This window comes from Protomyctophum bolini, assembly GCF_963924005.1.
Source record: "Protomyctophum bolini genome assembly, chromosome: 12".
Classification (NCBI taxonomy): domain Eukaryota; kingdom Metazoa; phylum Chordata; class Actinopteri; order Myctophiformes; family Myctophidae; genus Protomyctophum; species Protomyctophum bolini.
This window is the reverse complement of record NC_137873.1, coordinates 39,908,517-39,922,795: the sequence shown is the minus strand read 5'-3', so window position 1 is coordinate 39,922,795 and position 14,279 is coordinate 39,908,517. Positions and strand designations below refer to the sequence as shown.

The 14,279-nt window shown below is 41.4% G+C and overlaps 3 protein-coding genes across 3 annotated transcripts; all 3 read left to right on the top strand.

The window, feature by feature from the left end:
* The first annotated feature begins 8 nt into the window (after positions 1-8).
* Positions 9-2,222, top strand: LOC308324899 (large ribosomal subunit protein eL43-like). Its single transcript, XM_080777244.1, has 4 exons — positions 9-37; positions 799-927; positions 1,309-1,391; positions 2,078-2,222. The coding sequence occupies exons 1-4, from the start codon at positions 35-37 to the stop codon at positions 2,139-2,141; spliced, it is 279 nt and encodes a 92-aa protein (XP_080633370.1). The 5' UTR covers positions 9-34; the 3' UTR covers positions 2,142-2,222.
* Positions 2,223-4,114: 1,892 nt separating this feature from the next.
* pecr (peroxisomal trans-2-enoyl-CoA reductase) lies at positions 4,115-7,939 on the top strand. The gene is made up of 8 exons (XM_080777237.1): positions 4,115-4,233; positions 4,901-5,034; positions 5,135-5,300; positions 5,397-5,478; positions 5,581-5,677; positions 6,386-6,496; positions 6,839-6,950; positions 7,604-7,939. The coding sequence occupies exons 1-8, from the start codon at positions 4,122-4,124 to the stop codon at positions 7,684-7,686; spliced, it is 897 nt and encodes a 298-aa protein (XP_080633363.1). The 5' UTR covers positions 4,115-4,121; the 3' UTR covers positions 7,687-7,939.
* Positions 7,940-8,525: 586 nt separating this feature from the next.
* LOC308324900 (NADH dehydrogenase [ubiquinone] 1 beta subcomplex subunit 3-like) lies at positions 8,526-13,223 on the top strand. The gene is made up of 3 exons (XM_080777245.1): positions 8,526-8,650; positions 9,526-9,654; positions 12,991-13,223. Exons 2-3 carry the CDS (start codon positions 9,527-9,529, stop codon positions 13,139-13,141), a joined length of 279 nt encoding a protein of 92 aa, XP_080633371.1. The 5' UTR covers positions 8,526-8,650; position 9,526; the 3' UTR covers positions 13,142-13,223.
* The last annotated feature ends 1,056 nt before the right edge of the window (positions 13,224-14,279 follow it).

The window sequence follows — 14,279 nt, the reverse complement described above, 5'->3', positions numbered from 1 at the left end:
TCTTCCTCTTTGGACCTACGTCTCCACTGTTACGATGGTGAGCTAAATATGTCCCGTTACAAATCCGTGTCAATCTATCACATTAACGTACAATATAAGCCATATTCACATCACTCAAGTCTCGGGAGTGTATCCGTTTATTTAAAATGCACGGTATTGAAAATAGATGTGTAATTCTGGAAGGATAAACGGTGATGTTTTCATGTCTATGTAGCAGGACCGCAATGGCCGCCTACAGTGCACCGCCACTCGGCTAGCATTAGGCAGCCCGCTGCCGACAGGCACCCGGCACGGCACGGCAGCCTCGTATGCTTTTCTCGGTGTAAAGTGAAACATAAAATGCTGTTTGATAGCCGTCACATGTCGTGGTTGTAGCAAATGGTTGTGTGTGTACTGTGTACAGACATGAACCGAGGCTACAGACTTGACACACCGGACCGGTGCTTGCCTTGACTGTCTGCACCAGGTGCTGTCATTGTGGATAAAATGGGCCAGTGATTTCTTAAACTCTAATCTCCCAAACCAAAAGTTTCAGAAGCATTGGTCGTGTCCACAGACCCCGATTTGATGCGGGGTTTTTTTGTTTATCACTGGGATCCGATGTACACTATAAAACTCCAACTGTAAGAATAGAGCCATATCAACTTGCACTTAACATTGATTGGTTCCATTAGTTGGCTATTATTTCCTAACGTAATGTTACGTACCAGCCCCGGAACCACCTGAATGACCCTGTCCCTTTTTATATTTACATTGAGGCAATCATATTAATGCATTGTTCTTGTATTCTATTCTCAGGCCAAACGTACCAAGAAGGTGGGGATCGTTGGTAAATACGGCACGCGTTATGGCGCGTCGCTGAGGAAAATGGTCAAGAAAATTGAGATCAGCCAGCACTCAAAATATACCTGCTCATTCTGTGGCAAGGTGAGCACCGTAAAGTTCTGTCAACATGCAGATGATGTAGGAGCAGGACTTCTCAGATATACATTTATGCCAAGAATAATCTTTGGGAAAGATGGTTTCCGATCTGTGTTTTTTGATAGATGCTATACTATGCACTGTGCAGATGTATATTGCTTACTTTAATTATAGCTGCTGTGCACATATTGAGATGGCATGTTGAGACAAGACTGGGTTTAAGATCTACCCGTGGCTGTTATTCTACTTTTAATTTATCTTTCCATGCTACTGTACTTACTTGACCATTACATTACTTTTGTTTATGCCACATCTGATCTTGCACTTTAAGTCGCTCTGCATAAAAGATGCTTCTAAATGCTTAAATATTGTGTCTTGTGTACACAGACCAAGATGAAGAGGCGCGCTGTGGGCATCTGGCACTGCGGATCCTGCATGAAGACAGTGGCTGGAGGTGCTTGGACATACAAGTAAGTAGATTATTATCCCACGGGGGGGGGGAATCGGTAGTGTAATGTCATGTGGTATTCTTTTGGACAAATGACTCATAGTACTTGGAACAAATTGTGTTCTGAGTGAGGCCACATTTAATGTAGACTAGCAAATATTTCACACCACTGTAAATTGTAGTTGTTTGTACTGTCAACTGCTTTGGAGAAGTGACTGCAATTGGAACTGCATTTGAATCTGTTTTTGGGACACCGCTTTCGTACTCGCTCGTATTCCAAAGTCAAAAGGGGTTTAATGCCTTGACATGGTACAGTGATTCTTGTGTTGAGCTCTTGGGGGTTTCTGTTTTGTATAGGTAATGGCTCAGGTTTGGTGATTGATATATGAATGTATCTCAATAAATCTTGAAGAGGCTGCCTTGCCATATTTGCAGCTAACTTCATGGCAATTCTGAATAGGCCAGTTTGAACTTTGTAATCTTTTTATTCTGATTCGGTTTAAAGTCTATTGGAAGACTTAAATCACATTTAGCCTGCCCTTGTCATATATTTCCTGATCTGTAAAATGTAATTGGAATATTTCATATTATGGTCAGTGGAATTATACTTTCCCTTTTCTTTATAGAATGTTTTAACTTGAGTCAACTTAAATCGTAGTGTCGGGCACAGTTTATTGTGCCTAAATGTATTATATTTCTCATTTTCAGCACAACTTCTGCTGTCACAGTCAAGTCGGCCATCAGGAGACTGAGGGAGTTGAAGGACCAGTAAACGGGGACTTTTATTGAGTTTTATTCCGTTTTATACTGGACAGTGCAAGTTCAACATCTAAATAAAGCAGTCTGGAGCGGAGTCCTGTGTTTGTCTTCTGTTATACAGTGTTCATAATGAGACGCATCTCGGAGGGATCCTACTCTGCTCGGCTGCTGTTCTAAAAGCCTTTTGGTTTAACCCATTCTGACCTGAGATCAGATTCATACGAGGTTTCCACTGGACACACACTGGTCTGATTAACCCATTCTGACCCGAGATCAGATTCTAAAAATGTCAGTCGTTCTTCGATTTTTCAAAAACAACTGCTGTTTTTCAATAGCTAAAGCACGACATGATGCCGACACCGAAATGGGTTCCCGGCCAGAATGGGTTAAGGTCAAAGTAAATGGGACAATGCAACAATGTCCCTGAATAAAGCTGTCTTGAGCTGAGTCCTGTGTCTGTACAGCAATTTGTTATGCAGTGTTCATGATGAAACGAACGTCTTGTCCAGGCTAAAACCTTTGGGGTTCAAACTTGAAAGTAAATTGTCTGCAATTATATGGCACAAGATTCTTTACAATGTACATTCTTCCTACATTCACACAACTATGCCAGAGGCAACCATGTAAGTGACTTGCTCAAGGACATGTTGACTCCAACCAAGTCAGGAGGAGCCAAGGATGGAACCAGGAATTTACAAAGTTTCAGTAGAGTATTGGGAAATGAACCATAGCCACTTACCCAAATGTCCCCGTTTATAGCCCAAGGGGTGGTTTTTGTGCAAAACTAATGCTTGGAATCGATTCAGAATCATGAAAACGCCTAGTTTGACATGTCGCTTGCTACTTAAAGCATAATGATTTTTATGTAAATATTGCCTTATAATAGGTTGTCGATGGTGGCATCTTGGATTAAGGCAAATGTAGAGTATTTGCAGTGAGCAGATTGGTAGATCTTTCCCCTGGCTAGTAGACCTAATGTCCTCAATCAGTTGAGAAACAAAATAAAGCAATTTTGTCCAACATTGCCATTTAATAATTGGACTAAATTCCCAGACTATCTTCTGAGCCTGAGCCAGTACTGCCCAGCACCGCAGACCTATTATGTACAACAGTACATAATTCCCTGGCAACCCTGGAAGGTAAAATGCTAGAATACTAGAAGTATATAAGCACTACGTGCTTATGGCATGACTTGCATGGTGCTTGACAAACAAAACAAGCAATGAACTTATTGGATAGAAAAGTAGTTCAAATCGATTGGACGGGATGTTAAAAGTACCATTTAACTATGTAAATGTTTTATACAGCAAATTATGTTTAGGATGAATGAGCTTTTAAACTGAATATAAACCAATGAAAGTATACAAAGGAAATTATCATAGATCCGATTGAAGGTCGTAGTAATACTAGGGTGACCAGATGTCCCTCTTTGCGTGGGACAGTCCCTCATTTCCAAGACTTTTCAGGCGTTCCACAAATTGAGACCTTGTCCCACATTGTGACTGACAGGCAATATTGCATCAGTGTTCAAATGCCCTAATAGTTAGTCCCACATTGTGACTGACGTGACAGGCAATATTGCATCAGTGTTCAAATGCCCTAATAGTTGGCCTTCTGTTGTAAAGCTCTCTCATTGTCTCTTCCTGCAAGATGTGTTTTAAGCCTGTTAAAATAGCATACAAATACAAAATGTGAGACACCAAAGGAGTTTATACAGGATAGCCAATAGGCCTATGGTCGAATATGACATCAAGGCATTTAATAGCAACTCAACCCCGTCCCCCCATCCCACTTGTCCCACACAAGCGATACTTCTGTCCCTCAAATGAGCAGTTTGGATCTGGTCACCCGAAGTATACTGGAGAAGTGCAGTACAGAAACAATACTGATGTCTATAAAATGCGTCTGTATTAAGTCCACTAGATGGCGCAAGCATACCTAGTACTATCTCCTCTACTAACCGACCGTACGTCACTGACAGTAAACTGTAAATATGGCGGCGGCCAGTGTTTTTAGGTCCGGTCTGTTTAATCACAAAGTTGCAATTGTAACGGGTGGAGGGACTGGTATTGGTAAAGCGATCGCAACGGAGTTGGTGGAGCTGGGTAAGCAGTATTCGTTTAGGACAGAAATGACAGCGATGTAAGCTTACACAGTGAAAGACTAGAAGGCGACTGCAGTCTGCAGATGAACTTTACCCCAGTTTGTTGATATTTCAAGCTCAATAATGTACAACATTTGATATACGATTGTCAAATCAGAACCATGTGAGCTGTGGAGCCATTGAACCATCTGAGCTATCTCTTTGGATCAATTTATTGGATGTACATTCAATGTATTGAATGGATGTATTTTTGATTGACTTGATTGATTGAAAACTGTATACAGATTGCAGAATGGGTACAGTACAGTCCAAGGGCAGGAAGGTACAGGTCAATACAAAAATACTTGTTTACATCAGGGTCCTCCATTTAAATAAATATACAATATATATTTATATATCTGTGCATGCAAATTAAAAATACAAATCAAATGTACAGTTAGAAACAAAATAGAGTGGGGGGGGGGGGGACTTTAACTATGTTACAGGGGCCAGTTTCAAATTGATAATACATCTATAATGGTCTTGCCACGGCACCGCAGAGTGACTAAAGTTAAACCATCCAAAGTTTTTCTTTCTTTTCATCTGGCACACTGAAAGTATTTATCATATACTGTTGTTTTTTTGTTGTTTTAATTCTCCAAAAATCCCACATCAATATTTCCATGTAGGCTGCAATGTTGTCATCTCCAGTAGAAAGATGGAGAGGCTGGAGTCAGCAGCTCAGGAGCTGAACGAGAAGATCGCTCCCTCCAGCCACGCTTCTGTGACTCCCATAACATGCAACATCCGCAACGAGGACGAGGTATGCCCCAACACTACACACACAAACAAACCATTAGTATTGAGTAAAAAAGCTAAAACAAACAATGAACTCTGTAACTCTGGTCTTCTTTTGTCGGCAGGTGAAGACACTTGTGTCAGCCGTGTTGAAACGCTATGGTCGAATAGATTTCCTGGTGAACAACGGGGGTGGTCAGTTCAGCAGCCCCGCAGAGCACATGTCCTCCAAAGGCTGGAAGGCTGTTATTGACACCAACCTGACTGGAACCTTCCACTGCTGCAAGGAAGGTACGGATTAGATAGAACGAGTGCTTTCACCGTGGACTATCAGAGGTGTGTGTTTATGGTCACTCAGTGCATTTATCATTATTTATGTCTGTACAGTGTACACAGCATGGATGAAGGAGCATGGGGGAGTCATCGTCAATATCATCGCTGACATGTGGAAAGGCTTCCCTGGCATGGCGTAAGGATCAACATACACATTAACCATAACGTATGAATAAACAAAATCACACACACACTTTAACATTCTCTAACATTGTGTCTCTTAATTTGCCCACGACAGCCATACAGGAGCAGCAAGGGCTGCAGTCGATAATCTGACCAAGACTCTGGCAATCGAGTGGGCATCCAAAGGCGTCCGTGTCAACGCCATTGCACCGGTACGTCCAGTGATAGCCTCGCGTAGTAGTACTAATATCACTGCGTGGATATTAGTCTCGTCCCTCAGACCTCAGTATTCATTTTTTTGTTTTGTTTTTTTGCAATGTCCCGCCACCATATTTGAATACTTGGCCCTGGTTGTGGTTGGTTATAGCCTGGTTCCAGACTAATCTGGTTGGCTCGTCACCACTTCGGCCATGGATTCTTCCCACAATTGAGAGGGGTCAGATTTAAGGCCTATTCATAGTCTGGATTTTCGGTGGTGAGGTGACCACCGCTCCGGTGGTGAGCTGACCACCGGCGCTGAAATAATGTTGAGCGGTGGTGAGTAAAAACAGTGAGAAGGGCTGGAGCGGTGGCGGTGGTTTTACTCTTCACCGTGGCTCGTGACGTCATGTTGTAGTTCGGTGGTCACCTAACCACCGAAAATCCAGACTATGTATGAGCCTTTAATCTGCCTGGGGCAATATATGCATTGCAAAACCGTGCACCATAACCACTTAAAACCTGGTGTCGCTATTTTAAGTTTTGTAAAAGAAAAATCTACAAGCTCATGCAATGCGACACATGTGAGCTTGTAGATTGGCTTTTTTAAATTGTGACACTGTTGTCGTACAACAAAGTGTAAAATAGGCCATAATGACTATATTGCAGTTAATCCGCAGATTGTAATGCATTTGTAACCCTCCGCATTTGTCCGGATACAGGGAACCATCATTTCTAAGACGGCAATGGAGAACTACAAAGAATATGGACCAACACTTTTCAAGATGGCTGTCCCTTTCAGCCCTGCGAAGAGACTTGGGGTACCAGAGGAGGTTTGTAGCTTTCCAGACACATTCCACAATACCTCGTACGATAACACTTAGTTTAAGTACTGTACTTGAATAATAGAAACACAAGGCCACTGATTAACAATGGTCCAAACAAGAGTTACGTTAACAGGAAAACAGCCCTTTAAAAAAAAATTGGAACATATTCCAATTGGAAATAATGTGATTTTATTTTCTCTGACTGCATAATGTATGGCAACTGTATTAAGAAAAAAGTTAAAGAAATGGCATTGTCCCGGTATTTACACTGTCACACAGGGCCGGGTATGCTTCATTCTTGTTTTTGTTTTTGTGTGTTTGTGTACACACGCATGTGCATGTTTTCAGATCTCCCCGGCAGTGTGTTTCCTGCTCTCTCCTGCTGCGTCCTACATCTCTGGGGCCACGATTAGGGTTGATGCTGGACAAAGTCTTTACCACTCCGTGTGGGAGATACCAGGTACAGTGTGTTCATAATATCAACACACAGAATAAAATAGAACAGTGCACATCCTCCGATCTTGGTGCTGAGCCAAACTGTTAAACTAACAGATATCATGACGAAAAGCAAAGGCTCGCAACTCACTTTTGTAATGCTCCAAGTATTTATTCACAATCACAGCAAAAAAAGACCAATGCCGGTCGAAATGTTGTATGTCCTGCCTGCTGTGATTGTGAATAAATACTTGGAGCATTACAAAAGTGACTTGCAAGCCTTTGCTTTTTTTCATAATGTCAACACACACAGACTTTGTACACCTTCCTTAAATCCTAATTAATTAATTATCCTAATTAAAGTAGCATTTTGTAGAGGCATAGCATTGCCTTTTGTTGTTAAACCTGCAATCCACCATGTCCTACCTGAGATTCAAACCGGGGGTCCCCTGGCCAAGTGCTGAAGCTAAGACAAAAAGCGTGTTTTGACAGAGGATATATTTCTCAATAGAAGACCAGGGTGACCAACTTCAACCACTGAAGTTGTATTAGTTATATTATTCTGTTTTATTCACTAAAGAAAAGTTATGGATTTCAGCTATAAATATTTGTTCCTTCCACTGAAGCTTTGGTTTGATCCTGCACCAATATTAAACTATTGTGTTTGTGTCCATCCAGACCACAGTGCTTGGCCCGAGGCACCAGAAGGAGAGAATTTGGACACAATGAGGGAACTGCTGAACCCTAAAAGCAAACTCTAACTACTGTGATGATCGCCATCATGCTGGCCTGCTTGTGAATGGATATTACTCCTGTACATAATTGTATATAATTAATTAAGAACAATTTGAATATGTGAATATTTTTGGATGATAACTAACAAGTGCTTCTATAATTGTGTACGAATTACATGCACATTTGAGTGTTCACCGTTTTGGAGTGAGTATCCAATGATTTTTGTTTTGTTTTGACAATAACTATACGTTGCCTTATGAGTTCATAATAAAAGTACTGTAAAATCTAAACATATGGTGACTTCTCTATTTTAACTGTTGAATGGGAAACCTTGAGTAGAGTCAAGTGTAATGTCAGTGAACAGTGGTTCAAGGTTCCTATGTTGAGGGGGCCGAAACCCGAAATGGGAACTTACAGATTTGGAACTGAGATTGTAATCATCATAGAGCTATAATATATGGGGTAACTAATCATATATACAACACTCAGATCCTAGGGATCCTTGAAATTAAATTGGTTTGAGAAGCACTGCTGTGTGTGCTGTGACTGTGAGCGCCGGCCCTGTCGTTCGTTCCGAGTTCCGATTTTTCCCAGTTTGTTTGCCGTAGCCAGGCTTGAAGAAACAATAGAGCATTGTAGGAAGTACAGTAGTGAGAGGAATCAGTTATATCAACTGTTGAAAAAGGTTAAACATCAAGATTTTACATTGTCAGGTCTTCTAGGAAAAGCAGCTACCATTATATTATTAAGTACTATAAGAAATGCCCACTTGGTGAATAGAATGTAGGAGTTTTGGTTCATTTCTATTGGTTTGCACAGTCCAGCTGGTGGCGGTAATGCACCTTTGAAAGGTTTGCCAACCGCCAAAAAACCGGAAAGAAGACGAAGAAGAAGTAGCCGGGCTTGCCGTAGAGCAACCTCCATCGTCGTAAAACGGCTTGTCTTGCTACTTTGCTGCTGCTACAGAGGTCACAACAACACATAATTTAGGTAATGTTACAGTGTTTTCTCAATATGTAGTAAATATTTCTGCGCTGGTAGTCAGCCTCATCATTTATAGTTGTATGTCGCTTCTGTCACTGTTTTGTTTTCCACGTTCGAACTATTATAGTGAATGATAAATCAATACTGATTGAAAGTGTTAGCTGACAAGCTAACGTACTGCAAACAACAGTATAGCACCAACGCAAGTAAACGATTCATTGGCATGTTACGAGACAATCATGCTTTATGGAGTCATCTTTATTTGCTGACAACAATTTACACAATACCTTACGTTGGTATGTATGTATAGTGAATTAAATATACAGGACCTAAAAGAGCACTTAAGTTACATGTTTTGCTGCAATTCGGAACTGCAGCCCCTGTAAAACTAAAACAATCCAAGCCGCTATCACCTTTCACATATTTCACCCAACAGCTATTTTTTACTGTCCACATTTTTCTTTTTGATTAGTACTCATTTATATGATTTTTTGCACTTTTTGTGTTATCCTTTTAACATTGTAGTATTATTGTACCTCTGTACTATTTTGCAAACTGTTGAAGCATTCAATCAATCAATAGTACAGTATATTGCCCTTTCAGTGTTTGTTCTGTAACGGGATCTTTCCCCGTCTCAGGCTAAAAATAAAACACATTTTCAGCTCCCGATACCAATTTGAGAGGCCATCTCTCCAGCCCTTTTAATAATCTTACTGAACAAACACGATAAGAATAGTATTGGAATATCAAAGCTTTCCCTTTTCAAAACAAAAATCACCTGACACCCACTTTCACACAAACTATAGTGTACACGACACGTCACATGTAACTACTGTACTGTACTTTTATGTGTGTTTAAGCCTACGTCCATCTGTTAACAGTATGGGAGGTGACCACGGACACGACAAGGTGCCGCTGCCAGACTGGAGGCAGTGGAAGGTGGAGGGAACGCCAATGGAGTTCACACAGCAGAGGCTGAAGGCCAGGGGCCTTAAAGACCCATGGGCACGGTCAGTATGTGTCTGATATATATATATATATATATTACTGCTGGGCCGTTATCGTCGTATTATATAAAATCACACCCGTGTGAAGGGAGGGGTGCTTTGTGTTGCCACAAATTTACGTCATATTTGGCGGACATTTGACCTTATTTCTCCTTTCATTGTCAATGGCAAATATTGAGACGTATCATACGTAAGCTTAAGAACTTAACAGTGGAATATATATCTAAGGAAACTATATGTGATTGTGTATACAGACTATAGAGCGCAGCAGTCCCGCCCCCTTTCAGAAAAGCGAGTGGCCCAGGAAATGAAACCCCAATGCATTTTTCCATCGGCACTTCGAATATAATTTATTTAAAGACGGTTACGCCGCGGACAAAGCCAATTCGGATCATGACAAATCATGACAATGAACACAATGTTTTGGGACGATCAAATCATTAGAAAGAAGAAAATAAAGGCAGGAGACAACACTATTTGTTTTGTTTTTCGTCTTATAAATTATTTGATCGTCCCAAAACATTGTGTTCATTGTCATGATTTGTCATGATCCGAATTGGCTTTGTCCGCGGCGTAACCGTCTTTAAATAAATTATATTCGAAGTGCCGATGAAAGAATGCATTGGGGTTTCATTTCCTGGGCCACTCGCTTTTCTGAGAGGGGGCGGGACTGCTGCGCTCTATACACTATAGAGTGCTATCTATGTCTATTGTCTACGCAAAGTGCATACGCCTGTAGGAGGTCGAGGCTAGTGCAAGTACTACGGCAAGTGCTATGGGCTAAGATGGAGTCTGAATAGGTGTGTTTTCAGACCGCGGCGGAAGGATACAGATTAAACAAGTGGAATTGTAAGTGATGACACAAACAAATGGGCAGACAAAATTGGAACTGGAACACATTTTAGCTGATTAATGGCTACTTTCTCCTGATTGGCTATTTACTATAGTGATTTAACCTTTTTAACCAATAAATGTCACTTGCCCTAATGTAGTAGGTTCAGATTTGAGATGATTTGTTGCCCTACCACCCAGGTTCCCCAATAGAGAGTATGAACATGCATGATTTTCCCATCAGGACACACCCCCCTCATCTAGACTGAGTGGCAAAACATTGAGCAGTGTTGGAAATCACTCAACCGTCCTGCGTACCACCTGTTTCTAAATGTCAAATAATGCAGGAGGCAGCAAAATGTTGTGTTATTGAAAACAAGCACTTCCAAACTCTGACACTTAGAAAAATAATCAAATGCAGGGCATTTCTTGACAGAAAGTAGCTCATAACGTTTCTATGGTGGATTTTTATGAAACAAAAACTTTGCAGATAGAGGATAATTCAAGCTTTGCGTACAGCTGCAATGTTGGTGAGTTTAACATTGTTTAATGCAATCAGACAGGACTTTTCTGTTTGGATGAATGGGCTGTCAAGGCCAGAAGGTAGTTTAAGAAGCCCCTTTTGAAATGAAACAATGGCTGCGGTTACATGAGGGCTTTTTCATTCAGAATGAAAACTTCAGAATTAATTAATTCAGAAGTAAGTTTTTTGCTGCGTGTTTACATGGGAAATGGTCATTCCGAATGAGTGTTTACATGGACAATACTTTTAAATCCCATTATTTCATTCCACATCAGGTTTGGGGCTGGGAAGGCTTCTGATTGGATATGTTTACGTCCAGTGGTGGAAAGTAAATAAGTACATTTACTTTAGTACTCTACTAAAGTAAAGATTTGAGGTATTTCTACTTTACTTGAGTATTTCCAATTTCCAATACTTTTACTTCTACTCCACTACATTTCAGGTAAAACAAAATAATAATAATAATAAAACACTTTTATGCTATATTTGATGTATCCTGTAGCCTATAAGAGGTTGCTCTCAGAGATGTGAAAGTTTCTAGTTTCTTATAATTAATCACAAAACAAGAGCATAATATAGCCATACCAATTACACAAATCCGAATGAGTGTTTACATGAGTCCACAATTGTTTCAATAGGATTTTAAAATGGAATAAACCGGTCAGTTACATCAGAGTAAGTTTAAATCAGATTGGCCATTTTTATTCCAATTAAATTTTTATAGGTGTTTACATGACAACCTTTAATAGGATTTAACTTTTATTCTGAATGAAAAGTCCATGTAAACTGTCCATGTAAACGTAGCCACTGTCACACATCCTGAGTGGCTGCTATGTATACAAATACAAAGAAATGTATATAGCACGTCATGACAGACTCATTGTGAAGACATGAAAATATCTTCAGTGAGAATGTACAATTAAACATTGCGGTGACATTCCATCCATGCTTCATCTATGCTTATGATAATAACCCAGTCTATAAATCTATCACACATTATGCATTGTGGGTCTCCCTGACATGAGTTGCTTCAGAACTGAGGAGTGACCAACATGACAGAGAAAACATTGATTTATTTTCAACATGCATCCTCTTATGTAGGGATGGGAATGATCGGTTAATTCAGTAATTATAATTGACTACCGTATCGATTATCGAACCGGTTAGTTGATAAGCAGTGTTTTGTTTTTTTAATTGAGAATCCCTCACTGTCTAACATAAAAATCAACATTTTGCTGATATACAGAAAGAATACAAAAGTTATATTATATTCCTTAATCAAATGTTTATTTGAGCTACAGGGCACCAGGCAATGGCATCTTTGTATGAGGAATAAAATGAAAAAAGGCCCACACAAAGGGTCGAAACGTTGTCATCCTAATTTAATAAAATTCCTGTGGGAGCTACGAAACAGTGTGCAGACTACTTCTCCTTCTCCTGAGCGCCACACCTACCATCAGCTCCCAGTACTTCCACACCCACCATCAGCTCCCAGTATTTCCACACCTACCATCAGCTCCCAGTTCTTCCACACCTACAATCAGCTCCCAGTACTTCCACACCTACCATCAGCTCCCAGTACTTCCACACCTACCATCAGCTCCCAGTATTTCCACACCTACCATCAGCTCCCAGTACTTCCACACCTACCATCAGCTCCCAGTATTTCCACACCTACCATCAGCTCCCAGTACTTCCCGCACGACTTGCCGCACCCAAGCCGTGCTACTCATTCGCTGAGTAGGCGGTGCCCGGGATCGAACACATGACCTTGTGGTCCAATGGTGAGAGCTCTACTGACTGAGCTACCCGGACACAAACAGCATAACATTCACAGAAAACTTTTTAACTGTTTTGTTTAATTGAAGAATTTCTAAACGATCGATTAATCGATGATGATTAACAATTAACATCCCTACTCTTGTCTCTTGTTTCCTCCTGTCACTCTTCTTGTACTCTCTCTCTCTCTCTCTCTCTGTCTGCAGTAACGAGGCATGGAGATACATGGGTGGCTTTGCGCGCGCAGTGACCTTCTCAGACGTGTTGTTCAAAGGCTTCAAGTGGGGCTTCGCTGCCTTCACGGTGGCCCTGGCTGTGGAGTACGCCCTGTTCCCACCCAAGAAGAGCGACCACTGACCGCAGACCACACCATGCCAGATTCCAAACTAATTCTGTATATTCTGTATTCTCTAAATTAAAAGTCTTTTTTTGAATGTCATTCCATGTTGGTTGTTTCTTTCTTGTACTGTGCCTAAGCAGGATGAACAGGGTCGGGAGGGTTAGTCCGACATCCAGATTCACACTATGGTCCCGGTTGCGCACTCGGGACCACTTGGCAGATTTGGTAGTGTGAAACTGTGAATGCTGCGTACTGTTCCCGGGAGCGGATCACCCAACTGTTCCCGGGGCCACGTGGAGGTAGTGTCCGGACCGATTGAAGTGTACTCGGATACGGATCGATGCGATGTGAAAGCATTGAATACAGTTGAATGAAGTGTACTTGGGTGCGGAAGAATCAAGGCCAATGTGAATCATTGCCAGCGGCAACCAGGCAATCGTATTCGGGAACATTTTTAATCAAATGGTCTCTGTGAATCTGCCCTAAGACTCACCCGTGGTAAGGGGGTAGGGTTAGTATATGAGTGTCGGATTAAGGCCTATTCATAGTCTGGATTTTCGGTGATGAGGTGACCACCGCTCCGGTGTTGAGCTGACCACCGCTCCGGTGGTGAGCTGACCACCGCTCCGGTGGTGAGCTGACCACCGCTCCGGTGGTGAGCTGACCACCGCTCCGGTGGTGAGCTGACCACCGCTCCGCTCCGGTGGTGAGGTGACCACCGCTCCGGAGGTGAGGTGACCACCGCATCCGGAGGTTGAGCAGAAGCAGAAGGGCTGGAGCGGTGGTTTGCTCTTCACCGCGGCTTGTGACGTCATGTTGTAGTTCGGTGGTCACCTAACCAAAGAAAATCCAGACACACTACGCACCCAACAGGGTTATGCTCTTGTGTCTATGGGTTAACAGAAAGAATTCACTTTGAAATGAGTTTCAATAGGTACCTTTTTATTATTCTGTTAATTTAGCTCAAATTGAGAGATGGCTTGATTGTACAAATTGTTTCATCACAAACATTTATGGCATTCAGCTGATTTTGGTTGTTGCTTAGAAGTGCATTGAAATGATTAGAAATAGACAACCAATTATAAGCAACTATTAGCGAATTATAACAACGATAAGGTCCAGTAACACAATGATAAGGTATAAAGTCTAATTTAA

Excerpts from the sequence above, each read along its gene's own strand:
- LOC308324899 (XM_080777244.1), top strand. Across the intron at positions 928-1,308 it reads CCTGCTCATTCTGTGGCAAG|ACCAAGATGAAGAGGCGCGC; the intron begins GTGAGCACCGTA and ends TTGTGTACACAG. Across the intron at positions 1,392-2,077 it reads GGAGGTGCTTGGACATACAA|CACAACTTCTGCTGTCACAG; the intron begins GTAAGTAGATTA and ends TCTCATTTTCAG.
- pecr (XM_080777237.1), top strand. The coding sequence starts at position 4,122 with ATGGCGGCGGCCAGTGTTTTTAGGTCCGGTCTGTTTAATCACAAAGTT. Across the intron at positions 5,479-5,580 it reads AAAGGCTTCCCTGGCATGGC|CCATACAGGAGCAGCAAGGG; the intron begins GTAAGGATCAAC and ends TGCCCACGACAG. Across the intron at positions 6,951-7,603 it reads CTCCGTGTGGGAGATACCAG|ACCACAGTGCTTGGCCCGAG; the intron begins GTACAGTGTGTT and ends GTGTCCATCCAG.
- LOC308324900 (XM_080777245.1), top strand. The coding sequence starts at position 9,527 with ATGGGAGGTGACCACGGACACGACAAGGTGCCGCTGCCAGACTGGAGG. Across the intron at positions 9,655-12,990 it reads CTTAAAGACCCATGGGCACG|TAACGAGGCATGGAGATACA; the intron begins GTCAGTATGTGT and ends CTCTGTCTGCAG.